The following is a 21,506-nucleotide window of genomic DNA, read 5'->3' on the forward strand; positions in this document are numbered from 1 at the left end:
GAGGTTGTCAGGGGCAACTAGGAGAGACGCTTCATGCTCACTCAGGAGGCGACAAAACATCAGTATAAGTTACGGTGGATGTTTTGACGAGCATTAAACAGTTACGTCGGCAGTAACCTGAAGACAATTACAGTAGAGTAAGTCTTCAAATTATTTAATAAAACGATTATCTTTTATCTATGGTAGAAAGGGCCACAGTGAAAGCTAACTTTAGCTAGCTTAGCTAATGTTAGCAGCTAAAGATAACTCGGCGTTCGCGTTGATGATTTGTCACATAACGCTATTAACGTTAAAAGTTACCAGCTTGCGCCATTAATGTTATTGTGAATCGTAAAGATCCGCACTGTTGATCTGGATCCATTGGTGAACCAACTGCACCTATGTTATCTGAAAATAGCGTGCACAACTAACTGAATCACTAAGCTAGCTGTTAGATGCTATTTGAGGGTACCTTGTGCAGTTAATTAACTAATGATGCTTGAATTAGCTACACCCTGCAACAGTAAAGTAGAAGTAGAAACATGACGCTGCACAACGAATAGAAAACATTAAACTAAATAAATCGCTAATCAATAACCACTATTGTATTGGCGATTTAACCCACATTTCTTCTTTCTTATACCAAAGAGGAGCACTGGGGACATGGCGGTGTATTTTGACCACCGTATTGAGGCCCCTGAGAGCACTGATGTGCCCTCTCAGATATGCTGGCACTCAGCTGTTCCCGTACTGGCTGTGGCTTCAAACAGAGCTACATCTGGAGGCACTGTAGACCTCTACCTGCAGCAGGTAAACACTGGGTTTTGCAGATGATCACTGGCACAGAAAGAAAAAAACACTTTCTCATATCTTGTTCATATACACTCTGTGAGAATATCATCAATTATAGTATTTTGCGTGCCTGAATTAATCCATGTCTCTGTTTATATACAGGGAGAGTATGTGGAGAACTGCCATTTAGAACGTTCTCACCAGCCCACAGTGCTGCGCTGGCATCCCACAAAGCCAGTGTTGGCACTAGGCTGGGAGAATGGAGAGATAGTGCTGCTGACACACCCCTCTGGAGATCAAACAGTCCTTCCCAACACACATACAGCTTCTATCACTCTCCTGGAGTGGAGCAGCTCAGGCAGCCGCTTGGTAACTGGTGATCAGGTGTGTTGCAATGACTGTAAATACAAACATTCTGAAACATATGTTAATATAATTTCCTATCTATACATTGATGAATCTGTAGCCTGTTAATATGCTGATGGGCCTGATTACCGTTATTGATAAACGTATTTTTAAGGGAAATTTGTTTCCCACGGCTGCTAGATTATTAACCTTAGCACAAACCTTAGCTGAGTAATTTTAAATGACCTTTTCATTTTTGTTATATTGCATAAATATACTTATTTATTGACAGACTGGAGCTCTAGCAGTATGGAAGGTGGATGCTAGAGGGAGACTTCAAGGAAACCATCTAGTAAAGCATGAATACAACAAACCATTAACGTACTGCATCTTCAAACCTGCCTCTCCTGGGGAGTAAGTAGTTGGTTATCCTTAGTGGTAAAATTATATTGAAAAAGTTGTGAAAAACTTTATTGCTGATGATGGAGCCTAACTTTGTTGCAGTGATGTAGCTATGCTAGCCCGGGCATCTGTGAATGGAGATGAGAGTGCCCTGGACATGTTCAGCTGGAAGGGAGCACCTCTCAAGATGGGTCCACAGGAGGGACTTGCGTTCTATGTCAGCACTGCAGATGGTATTTGTTTTTTTGTTTTATATATTTTAAGCCTTTTTTTTTTTTGACTATAATGTTACCATGTTTCCTTAAACACATATTGCATGAAATTTAACAGTAATGCATACTATTGTTAATCCCATAAATTACTGTTCACTGGCAACTGAACTTGGATTTGCAATTTAGAGTTAGCAATTAACTCTAACTGCATGTCTTTGGACGGTGGGAGGAAGCCGGAGTACCCAGAGAGAACCCACGCAGACATAGGGGGAGCATGCAAACTCCACACAGAAAGGCACTCAGCTGACCTGTGGAATTGATTCCCGGGTCCCTACAGCTGTAAAGCAACAGTGGGAACCAGTACAACACCCCTATAATAAATATCTTCCTTTTTAATTCATTAATGTTGTGTTTCATGTATAGGAAAGGTCCACAGTGTCGATGAGCATTGTAAGACAAGCACACTTCTCAGTGTGGAAGGTGCTATCAAGAAACTGTTCTACCTTCAGAAGAGAGAGACCCTCGTTGTGATCACAGAAACTCTGATGCTGTCACAATACAGTCTGGGACCTGAGGGAGGTGCCCAGGAATTTATGAAGGTACTGTAGACAACAATAATTAACGATACAGTTTATTTGAATTTTTTGAAGACCATGTTATTTTTATGGCTTATGTTTATATTTGTAGATCCCTAGTGTGAGAAATAATATACTGTAGACAAAGTTTTGCTTATGAGGGATATCTGGATTTAGATCAACACTGGAGGCTCATAAAAGTTTGACTGGTAACTCCCTTCTAGATTTATTTGCCCTGATTGATTATACAGAAATTCATCAATACAATCAACATTGATGTAATGCTAAATACCATATTACATTCCTGGAATTCATACTCGGTATTTACATATTATATCTGTTTTGTTTATTGGCAATTAATACTGTTTTTTAAACTGTTTACATGCAAGGTGAAGTTAAGTAGCAGAAGTGGACAGAATGTGGACATTGTCTGGACAGATAACAGCCTCCTCATCACCGCAGCAGGAGAACAGATTATCAGGTCAGTATCTGGTTGGTAATACACCCATGCACACCCATTTGAAACATGAATAATGTCCCCTTCCTATATTTTTTTAGGCTGTGGGACCTGGAGCGAGATGACAACTATGTTTTGTCTCTTGATGAGTCTCTGGGCTTTGAGAGAGGAGAGATGATCAACTGTGTTTCATACTGTGCTGGAAAAGGTGTGAAATATTTGTTTTGTACATTTTAAACCCCTCATTTTATTGCTTTAGGATATATATCTCAAAACTTAGAACTTAATAAATTGATTACGCCTTCTATAATGTTACTAGAGATGTGTAAAACATTGTGACTTTCTCAGAAATCCTGGCAGCTGGTACCAGCCATGGGCGCATAGCAATGTGGAGGATGGTGGTGCTGCCAGCTAATAGTAGAGGTGACTCCAAGGCCCAGTGGAAATTACAGACACCCACTGAAATAGAGGGACATATCATGCATCTACAGGTACTGTCTGTTCTGTTATTCATAAATGAATAATCAGTCACATGCTATGAATATAAAATTGATATTCCTAACATCATATGTATTGTACCCTGCTCGGAAAGTTCACTCAGATGTTTCATTTCAGTGGGGCTCCAGCCTGAATCTGCTGGCGGCAAACAACTCAAACACAGTGATGATCCTGTGTGAGCATGTGATGTCTGCCCACTTTAGCCAGCAGGTGGCAGCAGTGCAGCTTACTCCAACCCAGCTGAGCATCACACAGTTCTCAACAGGAATGCGGGCTTCACTGCAGTCTGACATGCACATCAAGGGAGTGTGTGTTACCAAGGTAAATGTTGTGTTTAGATAGGGAAAATGTTTCCCTGTGCTTAAGACGAAATACTAAACTGCTCTGTAAAAGTGTGCTGATGAATGTTATATCATTGTATTGTGTTATGCTAACAGGACTCAGTGACAGTATGGAGTGGCAAGCAGGTCACTGTGTATGAGCTTTCAGGGACAGTCCTCCGGATTACAGGTACCCTCACTAGAAACTTAGTCAACAATCCTTACAGCATTTTCGCAGAGGTGACACTTGGGAAACTGTGTTCATCTCTCCTTTTCAACGTATCCTTCTCTTTGCCTCTTCCACATCCCCAAATGTACCAGGGTCATTTACTTGTGACTCTAATGTAGTAGCCGTACATGGTGAGAACGTCTACACTGTGGAACCTAACAGGGTACAGATCCGCACGCCACAGGTATGTTTGCCTGTCTTTGAATCTGCTATGTGATATTAATTTAAACGCAGTAAAGACAAACTGGTGTCATTGTTTTACTGTTGTATTAAAAATGATTTTTAATGCTTAAACACACAGGCAAGTTGTATTTGTTATCAATTTAGTTAATTCTCAAGCCATGTTTTTTCCTGTCTTTTCTTTAGGGTACTGTGAAGCAACTGCTAACTTTCTCTAAGGCAGAGGGCAACCCTGTCCTTCTCAGTGTGTGTCAGTCTTACCTGGCTGTGGGCACAGACACAGCACATATCAAAGTCTTTGACCTCTCTCGAAGGTATAGTGTCACTATGGATGTTGATATAACTTGCTCCATTTCAAGTTATTTAAAGAAGTGCTGACGATATTCCATATCCTGTATTAAAATGCATTTCTGTTCACTGGTAGTTTTTCTTTTCATCACTTTCTTGTGCAACATTGTCAATGTCACTTTATGTCTTTACAGAGATGCCAAAGCTCACTGTAGTGCTAAAAGCCTGACCGAAGAGATTGCCAATTTAGGAGCCTTGAGGTCAGTCAAGTGTAACGCCAACGGCAGCCAAGTCAGTATCCTCATCTCTCAGGTAAACAGACGGCATGAAGTAGTCACACTTCACATTTTGAAAAGCTTTTCAGCTGACACTAATATTTATAACTGGAGCCAGAAGTATTGCTTATTTTCAGCATCTGAAAATGGGATCTGTAAGAGTGAATAGTTTTCTTAACTGAACTGAAATAAACTTTTTCCTCTCAGGTTAATGGGCGACCTGATCACAAAGTGTACTTTTATGATGTTGAGATGGATACTCTGACACACTTTGACTTCTTCACTGGCAGACCCTCCAGTGGTATTTTACAACAAGACGAAAGTGAAAGGTAACTGGTGTAGCTTGTATTTGCCCTTGTATTCTAACCATGGACGGATTTCTTATGTGATTGTGTTTTACCTTCTTTGCTCTTTTGTGTTTCAGGCCACAGTTTCAGGAGACAGAGCTCAATGGGCGGTGTCCTGTATCTCACTTTTGGGATGAGAGTGACCCCCGTCTTTTTGTTTGTGAGACAGTGCCAATCAGCTCTGAATCATCATCAGCTAGTTACTTGGATACGGTAAGGACTGCTGTTTAATATTGAGATAGACTTGGACAGCTAAATGAGCAACACAAGGCGCTAAAACTGCTAGCTCCAAAAAGGGGTTTATATTGTAGAATTAATCATTTATTGTAGATCCGCAGAGAGTGATTTCTTGTTAAATTATTTTAAAGTAGTTGATAACACGTTAACTTACTTCCTTTTAGGTGGACGTGTCAGTGATGACACTTTTCTGCACGCAGGAGCATGGGCTCCTCCTACAGGACTGTTACCCCAAACCTGCAGGCCTGCAAGCTCTTCTTGCTCTGGATGTGCCCTACTATTATTTCAGCTGTAAGGTGAGGATGGAAAACACTGTTTAGCATGATGAGTCGTTCTTCAGTCTTTTTTATATAGCATCTGGGGACTGTCCTCACAAAGTTATGGACTGGCTGTTTGAAAAATTGAGTTTCTTCTTCTAAAATCTATTATACCCAACACTATTCTCATGTGAAACTCTATGTGTTTGGTTTAACACACCCCAGATATTATTTCGGAGGGGTGGGGTCTTTCAACCAGAAGTAAGTGTCTTCAGCCCATTCAGAAAGCTTCTATGTTCTTTACTCCCAGCTTCCACTAACTGTGATTGTGTATGCCTTGTGCTGCATTAAAGCAAAAAGAAAAAGGGGATGCTCAACATCAGCAGCACAAGTGCATCCCTGAAGTATCTTGAGCTTATTAGTCTGTGTCTGGTTCCTAATGCACCTTCTCAATGCCAGTTTTATCTTCTGTGATTCTTTGTTGATGTTTGCATTGGTCTGCCTCCTGCCCCCTTCCCCACCATCCATGTTTTTATTGGTTTAATTATGAAGATCCCACTTCATTAGTTCTGGCTCTGAATGACGTGGTTGCCAGCGTTGATAGCTTGTTCTAACCCTCCTCAGCCTGGTGAAAGCGATCCGGGGTTAACAGAGGTTTCAGCACCTGCACACCAGACCCACCCAAGCAGAGGTACACCTGCCCATTTCCCACATATGGTGTCCAGACGACCTCTCAGGGACTTTGTGGGCCTGGAGAACTGTGAGAAGACCACCCGTGACGCTATGCTCAACTTCAGCTTCTACCTGACAACCGGTGATATGGATGAAGCCTTCAAGTCAATCAAGCTCATTAAGAGGTAGAGAAAACTTGATGACTGCTATTGAAATAGGGCTGTTTATCAGAATATAGCTATATACACATAGCTTTCGATCTTACAGTGTTAATGACACAGCAGTAGTGAAATCTAGACACAATTGGTCTGCTAGACACCTTGGAGATGCATATGTACAGGTGTATATAGTGATGTGATCCAATCCCCTGGGAGGCACCGTGATGGCAGGTGTAAACAGGGTCCATATGTCTATACCATCTATGTGTTAGCCAAGTTGTGTCTGCAAAGAGAGCAGTCATACTGAATAGCACAGCCAGTGTAGGTACATCCCCCTATTTGATCACTGTCATCACATCCCTCACTGATGCTTTTCACAGGGGCTTTAGTTCAAAGCCTACTCAAAGACCTCAGGGATAGCATTGTTACTATAACCTTGACTCTTCTCACAATGCTCTACAAGGTTTGTGTTGAAAAAGCTATAACTAATTGCATTTGACTTGCTTTGAGAACAAGAAATCGTTACCACTTGCCCCTAATTTCAGCAGCTTTGACTGTTAAGATCAATATTTCTATGACCTTAGGTTTAAAATGCTCTTTTTATACATTTAAATTACTAAATTATACACATAATGAATGAATGAATGCAATACTTTACACTTTAAACCTAGTCTACATGTAGCAGTCTACTTCAAACAATGTTGCTAAGATCAGCTTAGATCCACCAAAGCCAAAACTTTAGGGTTGAAAGTACATGAAATAGATTTTTAAACACAGGACATGATTAAGGACTTTTTCTGTTTCTCTGCTGAGGGAAGGAACTCTTCAATGTGTATATATGTGACTGTTTCTGTTAGTGTACGGGTGTGTTCTGAGGGGATGTACTTTTGTAAACACATACACACAAACACACACACACATACTGTATGAGCTCTCCCTGCCAGTTTGGACCAAAAGGAATGCACTTTCCATTTTTGCAAACATTGAATTAGTTCGCTAATAGGATGTTAGTGTCCACTCCCGCGTGTGTCTGTGTTTCGTGAGAAAATCTAAATGCAGAAGAGATCTGATATCATCTGCAGCAGAATACAGTACGTGATTTATTGCACTTGATTTCTCAATTAGTGTTGCTTTTACACGTACAAACATTACGCAAATGGGAAAACAGAATAAAAACAAACGGGAAAAGCATATCCTACTGGCCGGATATTCCACAAGGTTTAATAGGCTTGATGACAGCTTTACTAAGTTACTCATTGATGGCTATTTTTACTACTGCTTCATTTTTTTATAGATTAGTATTGTGTTCGATTCCCGCATCTCTCCACCCACAGGAATATGTACTTCCTGCAGCAGTAACCTGTATCTTCTGGGACGTGTCTCTATGGTGCTCTCATTTTACAAAGATTTTCTTACTTAAATGTCAAACTGGGTGGTGATCCAGAATTCAAGCTTTTAGTTTTTATTCAATCTTTCACATGTATTTAAGGTTTTTCTGTGCTGTATCAGTGGGGTTTTACTTATGAATCAAATAGAGAAAATTATAAAAGTTATAGTGTACTTTATCCAAGACGGATATTCTCAGTATTAAAGAGCATCTAAATCCCAAAGCCACATGTCAAATACAGGTTGGAATGTCTTTATTCAGTCCAGACTCTGCTACTTCCTGTCATTCATGCTGTCCTTGACTTTAGGTGACATGCTGTAGGGTTATCTGCCAATTTGAATGCAAGTTTTCTCCTGTCGTCTGTTTGCCACTGCATTCAAAAGCAAAACTCCCTCTTTCCATCATTAACAAAAACAGCAGAGGAAATGTTGCGGGGTGAAGCATCGACTGATATATGATGTCGTATTCATCATAATTGGCTGTGGTTCACATTAGTTTAGAGTACGGTTGTATGGTGGATTCAGTGAAAGGAGTACCAACATATCCTGAACTTAGAATTTGAGTTGTATAGAATACAGATATTTATATGCATGTTCACACAGGATAGTTGGCGCTGTTTCTGTCTGTCAGCCAGCTGTATGGGGTCAGTTTACTTAAAGTGATAGCAGCGTTGGAGTTTAAATGTAGCTATTGCATATAACATATAAAGCAATATACAGCTGGTTTGTCACTTTCGGTTATTCTGTCATGTACCTTCTTTATATCATACTCCTATCCCTTTGGTAGCTTTTTGTCAAGAATATATCTAACATTTGAAATTTAGAAATGAAGTTCTGTATTGTCCATATGCCAGGTGTGGTGTCAGACACCTAAATAGCGGCAGTAACAACAACAACAGCAACCACGCTTTGAATAATTACCAATATATTTATTGAATTTACATTATATATTATTATTTTAATGTGCCCCTATGTTTGGCAACATGGAAAACCCACAAACAGCCCGGAATTCTATGCAAAGGTAGGATATGGTCACAATAATACCATTACTAGTGTGGGCACTATTCTTCCTCTTCTACAAAACTATATTATATTAATTTATAAAATAATAAGTATACACATATATATATATATTTGTATGTACCACAAGCAAGCAGAGTTTCATATGAAAAGCACTGTGAAAAATGAACATAAATATTGAAATGTGTAAAACATTTCAAAATGCATTACATTGTGAAAATGTTTGTTACCATCAGTTACAGCTAATAATACGCCAAAAAATCTAAATCAAATCACATACATGAATTGGCAGGTAACACTTTTTTATTTTCCTTTTTTTAAAAGGAAGAATATTTATGTGGAAAAAAACTCATAAACTGACAATATTCCCTCATGGCTTTCATGTTTATTCTTATTGTAAAGTATATATTCATCCAAAAAAATGATTTTGCTATTTCAAAATTAAATATTTCCACTCTTTTAGGTAGGCCCAATCGAAGATGAGGTTGAATTTGCCTGCCGTGCTTATTTCCAACATATATCATTCATATGTATCACAATTGTAATAAGCTTTAAAATGATGAAAACAAATTTGAGGTATCCTGGTAATATATTTTCAACATCTTTCATAATTTCCAATTCATAATTATGGAGGCCATTTGATAAGTGCACATATATCAAAATAGGTCAAGTTCCAGCTTGATCTTTGCATTAGAAGGATGTGTCATGTAAGACAGTCTTAGTCCAAATTGTATATTTAGCTATTCTTTAGCTCACCCAACCATGAATTAATGAAACATCATATAGTATTTTAATATGTTTGGATATTTAGGGCTGTATTGTAGATTAGTTTAAATTAAATGTGTGACTTCTCTATCTAAGAATTGTCATATCTTTGTTTATGGTGGGAGAAATTGTGAAATATAATTGCAGACACATATTAGTCCAGCCATTGTAGAGCCACAGGAATGTCCTCCTTGCTTTAGAGTCACATCAGAGGCACCTAGCTTAGTTAAGACATGAATAGTTGACAGCACAGTCTGATTAGCTTGGCTTGTGTCATCACACGGCTCAACAAGGTGACTCCACGTAGTCATTGTCTGGACGTGGGTGTAAAGGTGATGCCAGTGAGCGACTGATGATTATGATTCGAGGTGCAAGGCAGTCATCACGACGGTGTAAAATGTTCCAGATAAGCATGGCCGCAGCCACCGTGGCCAGCAGGCAAGCAGCTATGTCCAAGTAGCAGGAGTAGGATAGGTGTGTGTAGGGCCCAATCTTGTAGAATGTCACAAGTCCAATCACCAGCACAAAACCTGTATAGATGCACACAGAGAAAAGGCTTTAGTCAGTGAAAATGTTGAGGCCAACAACATCCCACTGTAGAGTGAGGTTCCAGTCTAATGCGTTGATAGAGTTAGCTTGCTAACGTTAAATATAAATGTTTTCCTGATATTTGATAGAATATAGGTAAAATCCAAATTCTAATATGATGTTTGCCCTAGTCAAAAAGCAAAGTGACATAATCACCAGATTACAATTTATCTCATGTGACATAAATGTCTGTGCCATTTTTTTGACATTCAATGAAATACTTGTTAATACATTTCCTGCAAACCACAGGAACAGTACAGACATCACGATTGCTAACGGTGTTTTGGGTGTTTCTTTACGGACTTGCTTGGCTAAAAATTGTCCAGCTTTTCAGGCAGTCTTAAACAAAGCATGGAGTGAAATAACTTTTCCATCCATCCATTAAAGAAAGCGTATGTATATATATATATATCTATATATATAGATATATATAGATATATATATATATAGTAGCTCTATATTCAGTTCAGCGGGAGCTCTGTGTGTGGCCTTTGACTTGGGGAATCTGTATCCTCCTAGGAAGAACATCTGATCTCAAGAACAAAGTTTCCAACAGAGTAAAAATATCAGAGCATGATTACAGTATATGCTCAGGAAAGGTTGTTTTATTGTCTAACTTCTTTGAATTACAGTAGTTTAACTAATGCAATGAGGAACTCTTGGTCTTCAATCCCATGGTGTTTCTTGGTTATTTACTTTTGTTAACTTAGTCACTAACTATAGCCCACACACATCAGCACTGGAGTTGCACACAAAAGCTGACATCGCTTTTAGTTTAACAATAATTCACGTATGAAACCTTGCTTCATCCATTGTGGTAAAAATACAGGCACCAAAAATAATAACTGGAAATAGAGATGTTGATGCTTTAGGACGTGAATCAGTTTGTTTCCTGAAGCAGTCAGCAGCACCAAGGGTGGGAGTTCATTTGTCTTTCTTGCTCCACTTTTACAGTATGATAGCGGTCATTGTTTTAAGTGAGGATGTGAGTAATTGTATTTGTGCATCATTGTGTGTCTACCACCGTGTGTACCTATAAGAATGCAGCTGTTTGCTAAGCCTGTTCGTGTTTAACCTATCTGGCTCCTTTCTCAAGAAAATGAATAACTCCTGTCCAGGTTTCAGCCTGGGTGGGCTGTGTGAACCTCTTTTTTTGGCACAGACTTATCTGTCAAACTTCCTTCCCATTCTTCCTCTTTCCATCCTTCCTTCCTTCCCTGCTCTACACACCCTAAGCTTCGAGGTTAATATATTTGCTGGACTTTTGACATGATCTGTCATAGAGAAAATCTAAACAAGTGTTATCTGAAGACCAGGTCTTGGAAATAATTTAGGCGGTTTGTTTTCTTTCCGGCTAGTAAAGTTTTTAAGTTCATTCTTAAAGAGCACAGCCTTGATTAGAGTAACTAGCCTGCTTGGATGTTGTGCTCAAACCTTTATCCCTTCCTTATTACTAGGAATCTCTTGTGCCACAGACTTCTGGGAAAATGTGTCTTTCTGAGACGGATTTGTTAGATCTCAAGTGAACCCCCCAATTGCCAGTTCATCAAAATGATAGAAAATGTTTCTCAGAGCCACAGGACCTGCAGTCATGACTTTTGACATGTTAGAGCTGTGTTCATTCACAAAATACATTCCAGAGTTGTCTCAAGGCATGTAGAGGCCAAATGTGTGCTGCTGCTGGGATATCAGTGAATGGAACTGCATATTGTTATTCTACTCTCTGCTTGCAATAGCTGAGCATTTTGGCACAACTGAAAATGAAAACATTCCTGAGAAAGAGGGTGATGGGTAAAAATACCTCCATTCATTCAGAACTGAAGCCCATTCATTGGCTCAGTGTGGGAGGTCTAAAGTGAGAATGGAGAATGGGTTTTTGAATGGGAAATGCATTTCTAATTTCTCATCTAGATTATTTATAGTCAGCACTATGTATAGTGCAGTGTTTATTTTAGCTCAAGGTGATACCTTTGGTTGTTTATAATATAACATGTCTACCATTAGAAAAAGTTAAAACTACATTATCAGTGGTACTGTGTGACTCTCATGACTTGGAATAACTTTGGCAACCCCTTAACTTTTTATCAAATGTAACATCAAGTCCAAATTCTTATACATCCACTACTTTGGTTTATGACTAAATATTTGCAAAACTATACAAATTATAAATTTGTAGACATCAAACAGCTAAATACACAATATATTCAGAATAAAAGAGACTTCTCTTGTGTTATTCAGATGATACATGATGTCTAATATAAATCATATTGTTTTACAGTTCACTTATATTCTTCTGAGCGTTTCCATTTTTGGTTAGGAACATCCCATCTGCCAAGATAAATGTTGTTTCATCAGTCAGCAGCTTTGTTGACCATTTATGGTAAGAGAGTAGATTTGTAAGACCGCATTTTCAAAGAAAGGATTGTTATTTTCACATTTCAGGGAAATAGGTGTGTGTAGTTTATTTTTCTACTTTGGCACTTTTGTTTTGGAAAATAGTATACAGTTTAATATACTCGCTTATATTGACTACATTAAATGCAGAACAGCTAGATGTGTCTGTAGGCCATTTTGGGGATACAGATTTAGGGGATGGGAAATATTTATGTTTTGCCATTGTCTTCATTAATTATGCTTTAGTGAGACACTGTCACTGAGGTTTGACTGGTGGTATTGTCTGATACTGGAAAATCCAGTTATATAGGGTGGGTCTCAATCCTTTCACCAAGGTCTTTAGATAAAAGCCCTTATCCCTGCTGCACTGTGTGTCGAAGACTCTAACAATAAAGAGGAGATTCTTTATTTGCCACTGCTCTTGGACATTTTATAAACACAGACATAAAAGCTAGTCAAGCTTATCTAGACAGAGTCAATTCCCACTGTGCTGTTGTGTGTACCACAGGCTGTTCCTCTACCAAAACACACTATAAACACACAATCACAACACACACACACTAACATACACAAAAATGCATGTACATAACCCCACCTGCCAGTGCACACACAAACACACAGTTTTGGTCAAAACTGTCTTTCCCGTCCATTCCCCCTCCCCGCTTTTTCCTTCTTCAGCTTGGGGGTTTGCATAACAGGTAGTTACAGACATTTCCTCGTCCTGAGCAGGGATATCCTGGCGCCCAAAAGTCGCTCCCTGGCTCGCTGCAGCTCTGGCCCATGGATTCTGGATTTAGACTAAATATAGACCCACAGCAGATCCCCTTCTTGCTGCCATTATAGCATGTGCCACAGCACACAGCACAACACACTTCTCCTGCAGGGGCACTAGGACAGGCCATGATAACCGACTCTTACAGTGGCACAGTGGGTGCTAGGTGTGAGGAGGAGCATTGTTGCCATGACAGCACTTAGTCATGTCCCAAAAGGCTGCCATTGTTTTTATTTTCTGGTTTTCTCAGTTTTCCCTATTTTTATCTCTCTTCAGCCCTTAATATCTATTGTTTCAGAAGTGTCTTCATGCAATATTAGAAAGATCCTTATGTTGGGAGAGTCGGCTACCCGAAATTACTAGCAGACCTTTCTTATGAAAATGCAAAACAAAAGGTCTTTCTGCCAATGCAAAACAATTTAAACAAACAAACTGTAGGAAGGCTGGTACTCACTGGCTAATTGAAAGAGTGCGGCGATGGCCTCCTCCCACCACTGTGATTCCTGCATGATGAAAGGCAGCCCCATCAGGCCTAGAAGGAAAATCAGCTGACCGACAGTCAGGGCCACCGTCGCCATCAGGTTACATGCTCGCATCATGTCAAACTGCACTTGAAGGACCAGAAGAAGAGTTGTCATATTTCATGCACTATGATCTAAATGCATTCATAACTAGCTAGATTAAAGCCAGTGATTAAATCATAAACCTTGATGTTTGGATATTCTGATAATATGTCTGTATGCTGTACTCCAACAGGAAACTAAGCATTTGTTGGAAGGTGACATTGACATGATTGCTACTTTACTACAAGACGTGAGGCACGTCTGTGTCAGACATTACTAGGCAGAGCTGCCCCTTGTGCCCAGTAAAGCTGGCAAGTTGACATTAAGCACTTCCCAGATTTGTTCATGAATGGAAATTTCTCAATGGAGCTTACTTAAGTTAAGTACATAAATCCATCACAACCCTCACTTGGCCTTATGCTTATCCAGACTTGGTTCTTACACAAATGCTGTTGGCAACACGATTTCCAAAAAGATGAATTTGACTTTCAGATGTATTGAACAGTAAATCCGTGGCTTTCTGCTATGGACTGAAGTTTACAGCAGTACATCAGAAAGTCATAAACCTTAAGTGAAGCACTCTGATTTAATTTATGGATGTATTTTATATATCCAGTTCATCAGGAAGTGTTGTTAATCTAATGATCTCAGTGTTTTGATTTATATTTTGATTTACATGATATTTTTAGCTTATAAGATTAGAATTCATTTACTTTTTTACTATGTTTTCTGCCGTTTGTATCAAAGCAAATGAAAAACATGACTCCAACTTGACAGTTGTGTTTGCTTTTTGTTGACATCTTAACATATTAGTCAGCTAGTATAACGAGAGAACGATTAGACACAAATGCACTAATATTGTTTGTTCTTTTTCTGTTTGTTTTTAAGCAGACAGAAATAAAAGTTTTATTATAAACTTCAAATCTGAATTAAAATAAATACTTACACTTGACAGTACTGCGGGATTCTTGGTAGCCTGCATACTCAGAGCCCCAAACAAGGCTTTCACACTGCCTCTGTTCCCCTTGCCCCCTTTCTCCACCTGTGGGACACATCTTCCACAATCCCACACTTCGCTTGCGTCCACCCTCTAGGTGCTGCAGGACCCAGCTGGAGGTGAAGGCTGCAACATTGTTAAGAACAAGGGACAGCAGGGCTACTGCCACCGCCACTGCCACCAGCCTCTGCACGGCCATGCGGCGCCCAACGCCCGCCACCTCTCCCCCTCCCTCGTGTTCCTCCTCCAGCCCCTGCTCGTTCTCACTGTTCTGCCCGCTCCCGTGCCTCTCGTCTGGGGCAGTAGCACCAGTAGTGCTATGGACCCCGTGGCTCCTCTCCACCTCCTCCAGCTGTTAGCTTGTGCTGTCCCAGCTCACAGAGGTGGATTTGGCAAGAGTGTTTTATTAAGGCTTAGCTAAAGAACATCTCCATTCATCCTCATTCAGGAGTTGGTTGTTGTTGCAGTAGTCCTCAGCCCTCCTCTTCAGACAGCACTGCAGGCACGTGGGGGTTAATCCAGCTGGCACCTGGGTCCATTCCACTGGCTCCAGCTGACTGCAGCTTAACTCGTGGATCTCGCTCCTTGCTTGGTTTTCACACTTTTTTCCCTTTTTTGCTTCACCTTCTCCTCTACCGTTGTTCAGTTCTTTTACACAGGTCTGGCTTCTGCATGTGGAGCTGATTCTCAGAGTATGCAGTAAATAGTTTTTTCTTCTTTCGTTTCTCTTGAGTCACCTCACATTGACTTCATAAGAGTACTCATGCAAAAAAGCATGCATTCTCCAGACAGCAATGTTAGCTGCTGCATTAGTGGCTTTGCTTAAGTTTACCAACACAGTTTTCAACTAACCCCACTGCCTGATTGGAACAAGACGTCGTCTAGCCCACCTCCCCGTGCTTTTTTTCTGTTCTTCTCTCTCTCTCACACCCACTGCTTCTCTGCAAATCCTTGAGGTCAGAGTTGAAATGTGGGGGAGTTGCAGTTTGTCATAGTCGGAGACATCAGTTTGTAACTGTAGCAAGCTTTAAACAGACAGCTCCCTCCTTCATGCTCACTCTAAATGTGTGTGTCAGTGTTTGTCTGAGAGAATGTCCAAAAGACCCCCTCTTAGACGTCACTGTTGTGTATTCTTTTGTCTGGAGCCCAGGGGGCGTTTGCTAAAGTCCCCTCTCTCGTGTGCAACAAACATTGGCTGCAGTTCGCCAGCAACAGGATGTGTTTCCTGAGAGGAAAAGAGGATGGGAAGAGAGGCCAAATGTAGACCTGTTCCTTCTCTTGTCTTTCTTTTTCTGGCTCTCTAGATCTTGCCGCTCTGTGTGCAGCAGGCTTCACTTTTCTGAGTATTTAAAAATATTTCGCTCTTTGTTATCAGGTTCTGTGACCATACAGAGCATGATTTTGGCTGGCGGTTGCTGCTCTTTCTTTTACTTCCCTCAGTGTCCATTCTACCTCTTATAGCAGGGCCCCTAAAGATTTGGGCTATTTCCTGTTGCCTAACTTTAATAAACAGCCCACATCTGTATCAGCTAAAGCAAAGAGGAGGGAGGAGACGCAAATAGAGACCAGATGGCTGTGGAATTTTAAATTTGGAAATGAAGCAAAAGAAAAGGGGCAGAGGGGTTGGTTTTACGTCAGCAAGACAAAAGGAAAAAAAGGAAAGACAAGGATAGAAAAACATGCCTCACTTAGAGGAAAGGTCATGTTCACATTCTTGTATGGTTATGCTAATAATGGTAACAAATGTTGCAATAATAAAGGTTTTCAGGTTTAAAGTATGAAAACTAAACCTAAACCAGAAACTACTGGAACCTACAGTATACCAACATGTTTTACTTTATGTTCTGTCACTTTTACATACTGTGCATATGCACTACTATTTTTTCCTGTTGAAAATAAAATAAGATGTGTGAGACAGACATCACCCTTGCAAACAAGCTGCTTATCTTTCTCTTCAGTAAAGCGGTATGGGAAAACATGGCACGGATGTGTGTGAAAACCCGCCGGCTGGATGTGGCACGTGTGTGCCTTGGGAATATGGGAAATGCCAGGGCAGCAAAAGCACTGAAGGAGGCGGAGGCTGAGCCCGAGCCAGAGGCTCAAGTGGCGATGTTGGCTATTCAGCTTGGTATGCTGGTAAGATTTATAACTATCTATATGACTGATGAGACAAACCTTACTTGAAGTCAGGCCACTTCTCTCATTATGGACTACTTTAAAGAAAATGAAGAGTAATTTAGAATAACTTTACTTGAAATGGGACATGTGAAAACATATATTATAAAGCAGATCAAACGCAACACTTTCACTACACAATCACAACAGCCATTCCCTCACTCCAGTTGATAGCATCCAGTTAGAGGATATTTATTTCTGCAAATAACTGAAAAGTCATAGTCCAACTTAATGCCACATCCTTCGGCTACAAATAATATGTCCTCTTTTTAGGTCCATGCATTTCACCACACAAAGACCATGGGATTTTCCAACTGAAAACATTCATCTTTCCGTAATCTTTCCTATCTAACAGGAAGATGCCGAAAAGTTATACAAGTGCTGTCAACGCTATGATCTGCTGAACAATTTCTATCAGGCCTCTGGCCAATGGCAGAAAGCTTTGGAGACGGCTGAAATCCATGACCGCATCCATCTCCGCACAACCTACTACAGTTATGCCAAATATCTAGAGTCCATGGGTGACAAGAACCAGGCCATTGTATAGTAAGACACTTTTGTTTGATGTCATCCATAAAGTAGTTTATAATGTTTGTGTTTTTTAGTGTTTGCAAATGGAAACACAGTGTGATTATTAATCTTGTTGTTCCAGTTATGAGCACTCAGACACACACAGGGTGGAGGTGCCCAGAATGCTCCAGGATGACACATCATCTCTAAAGATCTATGTTGACAAAATGAAAGACAAGTAAGCCTTGAGTTTTTTTTGTTGGTAATTGGAAGAGCTGCACATTATAAGTTACATTTAACCATTATAATACATGCTTTGTTTGTCCCCTCATCTAATCAATCCAGGAACATCTATAAGTGGTGGGCCCAGTACCTGGAGAGTCAGTCAGACATGGATTCAGCACTGCATTTCTATGAACGTGCCCAGGATTATCTGTCCCTAGTACGAGTTCACTGTTACATGGGAAACATTCAAAAGGTAACTAATATTGTGTGTTACACATGAGATAATAGTTTTAAGGATCATATCATATATTTAGTTTTGAGTTTACTTAGAGCGCTAACTAGACCTTAAATACAATCAAAATCAAATGCAATAATGAATTTATTCATGTCAGGCATCTGAGATAGCCAATGACACAGGTGACAGAGCAGCATCATATCACCTGGCCAGACACTATGAGGGTCATGATGACATCAAACAAGCTGTACACTTCTACACAAGAGCCCAGGCCTACAACAATGCCATACGACTCTGTAAGGTAAAGTAAATGTGTTGTGTGCCCATTGATATGTTAATCTGCCTGAAAACTCAATTTACAACTTACAGTTATCAATGTATGAATTGCCCCATTTCAATAATTCAGATATTTCTCTCTCTCTTTGTTCATTCATTGTTACTGTAGAGGTTTAGTTTCTCTGTTTAATTTTAAGAGTTCTGTTCATACAGGAGAACGGTCTGGATGACCAGCTGATGAACCTGGCTCTACTCAGTAATCCAGAGGACATGATGGAGGCTGCCTCTTACTATGAAGAGAAAGGCATGCACATGGACCAAGCTGTGGCACTCTACCACAAGGTCTGTCACAACTGTTTTTCTGAATGACCGAGATTATATTTAGAATCATTCCACAAGGTGGCAGTATTGTAACAGGATTATAAACAAAGCTCTGTCAGTGTAGTTTTCATTTAAAATCACAAGACACATAAGACATGAACCAGAACTTCAGCAGTATGTTTTTTTATTTTTATTTCTCTGTTGTAGGCTGGTTACTTCTCCAAAGCTCTAGAGTTGGCCTTTGCCACTCAACAGTTCTCTGCACTTCAACTGATTGCAGAGGATCTAGATGAGAACTCTGACCCAGCTCTTCTGGCACGTTGCTCTGACTTCTTCATCACACACTCTCAGTATGAGAAGGCTGTGGACCTGCTGGTGGCAGCTAAGAAGGTAACCATTGGTGACACATTTCAAAATGTAGAAATGTGTATGTTTTTACATTACTTATGCATGTCTTTACATGTGTGCATGCATGTTTACCATCAAGTACCATCAAGCCTTGGAGCTGTGTGTAAGTCAGAACCTGACTATCACAGAGGAGCTGGCAGAGAGAATGACTCTAACGGACTCAAAAGAGCTGTCTGAAGAGGTCCGCAAGGAGCTGCTTGAGAGGATAGCTGACTGCTGCATGCGTCAGGGCAATTATCACCTGGCCACCAAGAAATACACTCAGGCAGGCAACAAGCCTAAGGTAATAATGTAGTTTGTAGTTAGTATTGTGACTTTACATCTACTGTAAGATATGTCTTTGAAAGCTTAATAATGTTGTATTGTATTTTTTTAAACAGGCAATGAGGGCACTTCTTAAGTCAGGTGACACAGAGAAAATAGTATTCTTTGCCAATGTCTGTCGTCAGAAGGAGCTTTTTATCATGGCTGCCAACTACCTCCAGTCTCTGGACTGGCGGAAAAATCCAGAGATACTGAAGACAATTATTGGTTTCTACACTAAAGGCCGGGCCCCCGACCTGCTAGCTGGCTTCTATGAAGCCTGTGCTCAGGTAGGGCACGAACGCCACACACAAAAGTCAGTTTGTTATGAACTGACACTATATATAGACATTTAAAGTCTTCCATTAGTATTTCTTAAATATAATGGTAACATGGCAGCAAATTTGTTCTGTATGAGAAAACTCACACCAGAACCTTTTTTAATTGAAAAGAGTCAACATTGTAGTAATAAATAATATTTAATATACAACATATGAAAAAAAAAAGAAAATAAATTTTTAACTCTTCTGTCCTATAATGTTTGTAAAATGCTTGTAAGGGTTTATTTACTGACATTTATTTGTATTAGTTTGTAAAGCCATATGTGTTAGTAAATGTTCAGTAGTGTGAAAAAAAGCCAGTAAATAAGAGTTCTTTCTTGTAACCATTGTCTTGTAACCAAGGTGGAAATTGATGATTACCAGAACTATGAGAAGGCTCTGGATGCTTTGACTGAGGCTGCCAAATGTCTTTCAAAATCAAAAGACACTTTAAGTGGACAACAGGAAGTAAGACTGGCTAACCTGCAGCATAAGATCACCCTAATCAAGAAGTTTGTGCATGCACGCAGGTAAGAATACAGCTCGTATTTGCTCTCTTTGTGTTTTTTCTTCCAGAAGAGTTTTTGTTGGGTTTTTTTGTCTGGTTCTGGTCTTAATGAGGTTTTGAGCTTCTCTCGTTTATTTGCAGGTTGTATGTGGAGGATGCTAATGAGGCGGTGCAGTTATGTGAAGCCCTCCTAGAGGAGCCAGAATTGGACCCTGCTGTCAGGATTGGGGATGCATATGGTTTCCTGGTGGAGCACCACTGTCAGCAAGGCAACTTCCAAGTGGTAACTATGTTTTTGTTTTGGTATCTTAACAGTTTAATGTGTTAAATCAAAGTAAAGTACTGTCTGACTCTAAATGTTAGTGAGTTTTTGAAAGCTCAGCTCTCTGCTTTCTTCTATTCTTCTTCTCCAGGCCTATCGTAAGCTGGAGGAGCTTCAGAAGCTGTTGCCAACACAGAATGTTCGGTACTACATTAGTCAGACCAGCCTAGAGGCCCTGCAAAAAGAAATGGGTGTACACTTGGATCGTGGCGACCTTGGTCCCAATGTGAAGGAGGACGACGAGGTGGAGGAAGACTTAAGTGTATCTTAACTTTGTCTCATAAAAAAATGTTATATTCTTGATTCATGTGTATAAAGAGTCTGCGTTTTATGTAGTATGTTAAAAGAAGGCACTTATTATACAGTGAGCAACCACTGTGGAGTGAAGGCAAAGAAATTAAGAAGGACAAAATGACAGCAACACCACACAAGACTGTTTAAAAGCCACCATTATTCCTTATTAAGGCCTGGGAGGATACATAACCTCAAAAATACTATTTTGACGGTGCAAAATGCAGTGTGGTTGAGGACCAAGAGGAAGAGATCAACACCAGAGGATCCAGCAGTAAACCTGTGTCATTTTTTTCACTTTTCTATCTATATCTAAATTATATACAGTTAAATATTTTCAAAATGTTGAACACAAATGACTCTTGTATCGTGTGCAGAAAGGAATTTTTTTATTTTATAATGCAGCTCTTCTTTCGTACCTTACATCATGAGTTAAGAGGCTCTTAACAGACTGCTGCCTTCTTCAGACTGAGATGTGTGTATGTTAAATCTGGCTCTGATTGTGCAGTTTGTCATTGAGTTGGGATTAAATGAGATCCACAGGCGTTCGGTACAATTTATTTTTTTTATTCAACTAATGTATAATTTTGTAAATGGCCTCTCCGTGTCCCAACTTATCTGTCTAAGGTATTTTGCAGCCATTTCTGATATTTTTAGGCCGATTTCCACTCAGAACATAATGTGAATAAATGTTTTGTATTTACATTGTTCCTGTACATTGTACATTGTACGTTATTATAATAAAACATTTTTACATTTAAATTGCACTGTATGACCTTAAAGGTTATGTTTTACTAGTCATTTTCAAAGGTCTCTAGTAAACACTAGTAGATGGCCATGATTTGTTTGTTTAGGCTTTACCATTAACTGTATGCATCCTGTGGAGAAAATGTAAAGACATATT

At 39.8% G+C, this 21,506-nt stretch overlaps 2 protein-coding genes across 2 annotated transcripts; one reads left to right on the top strand and one right to left on the bottom strand.

The window, feature by feature from the left end:
- The first annotated feature begins 17 nt into the window (after positions 1-17).
- ift140 (intraflagellar transport 140 homolog (Chlamydomonas)) lies at positions 18-21,286 on the top strand. The gene is made up of 30 exons (XM_026351043.1): positions 18-137; positions 628-789; positions 934-1,155; positions 1,409-1,530; positions 1,621-1,751; positions 2,154-2,329; positions 2,695-2,786; positions 2,864-2,970; positions 3,111-3,253; positions 3,378-3,581; positions 3,698-3,770; positions 3,902-3,993; positions 4,176-4,303; positions 4,472-4,589; positions 4,760-4,881; positions 4,977-5,112; positions 5,301-5,432; positions 6,018-6,250; positions 16,667-16,844; positions 17,239-17,429; positions 17,536-17,631; positions 17,739-17,871; positions 18,011-18,154; positions 18,343-18,471; positions 18,658-18,840; positions 18,938-19,141; positions 19,239-19,451; positions 19,845-20,011; positions 20,131-20,272; positions 20,403-21,286. The coding sequence occupies exons 2-30, from the start codon at positions 643-645 to the stop codon at positions 20,580-20,582; spliced, it is 4,338 nt and encodes a 1,445-aa protein (XP_026206828.1). The 5' UTR covers positions 18-137; positions 628-642; the 3' UTR covers positions 20,583-21,286.
- On the bottom strand, positions 8,518-15,828 carry tmem204 (transmembrane protein 204). The gene is made up of 3 exons (XM_026351137.1): positions 14,658-15,828; positions 13,603-13,758; positions 8,518-9,924 (listed from the first exon to the last, which is right to left on the bottom strand). Exons 1-3 carry the CDS (start codon positions 14,905-14,907, stop codon positions 9,680-9,682), a joined length of 651 nt encoding a protein of 216 aa, XP_026206922.1. The 5' UTR covers positions 14,908-15,828; the 3' UTR covers positions 8,518-9,679.
- Positions 21,287-21,506: the final 220 nt, after the last annotated feature.

Source organism: Anabas testudineus, chromosome 19, assembly GCF_900324465.2.
Source record: "Anabas testudineus chromosome 19, fAnaTes1.2, whole genome shotgun sequence".
NCBI classification, from domain to species: domain Eukaryota; kingdom Metazoa; phylum Chordata; class Actinopteri; order Anabantiformes; family Anabantidae; genus Anabas; species Anabas testudineus.

Coding starts and splice junctions, on each gene's coding strand:
- ift140 (XM_026351043.1), top strand. CDS start 643: ATGGCGGTGTATTTTGACCACCGTATTGAGGCCCCTGAGAGCACTGAT. Junction 2,787..2,863: donor GCAGGAGAACAGATTATCAG/GTCAGTATCTGG, acceptor ATATTTTTTTAG/GCTGTGGGACCTGGAGCGAG. Junction 19,142..19,238: donor AGGCAGGCAACAAGCCTAAG/GTAATAATGTAG, acceptor TTTTTTAAACAG/GCAATGAGGGCACTTCTTAA.
- tmem204 (XM_026351137.1), bottom strand. CDS start 14,907: ATGGCCGTGCAGAGGCTGGTGGCAGTGGCGGTGGCAGTAGCCCTGCTG. Junction 13,759..14,657: donor ATCCCGCAGTACTGTCAAGT/GTAAGTATTTAT, acceptor TGGTCCTTCAAG/TGCAGTTTGACATGATGCGA. Junction 9,925..13,602: donor CGCACTCTTTCAATTAGCCA/GTGAGTACCAGC, acceptor GCATCTATACAG/GTTTTGTGCTGGTGATTGGA.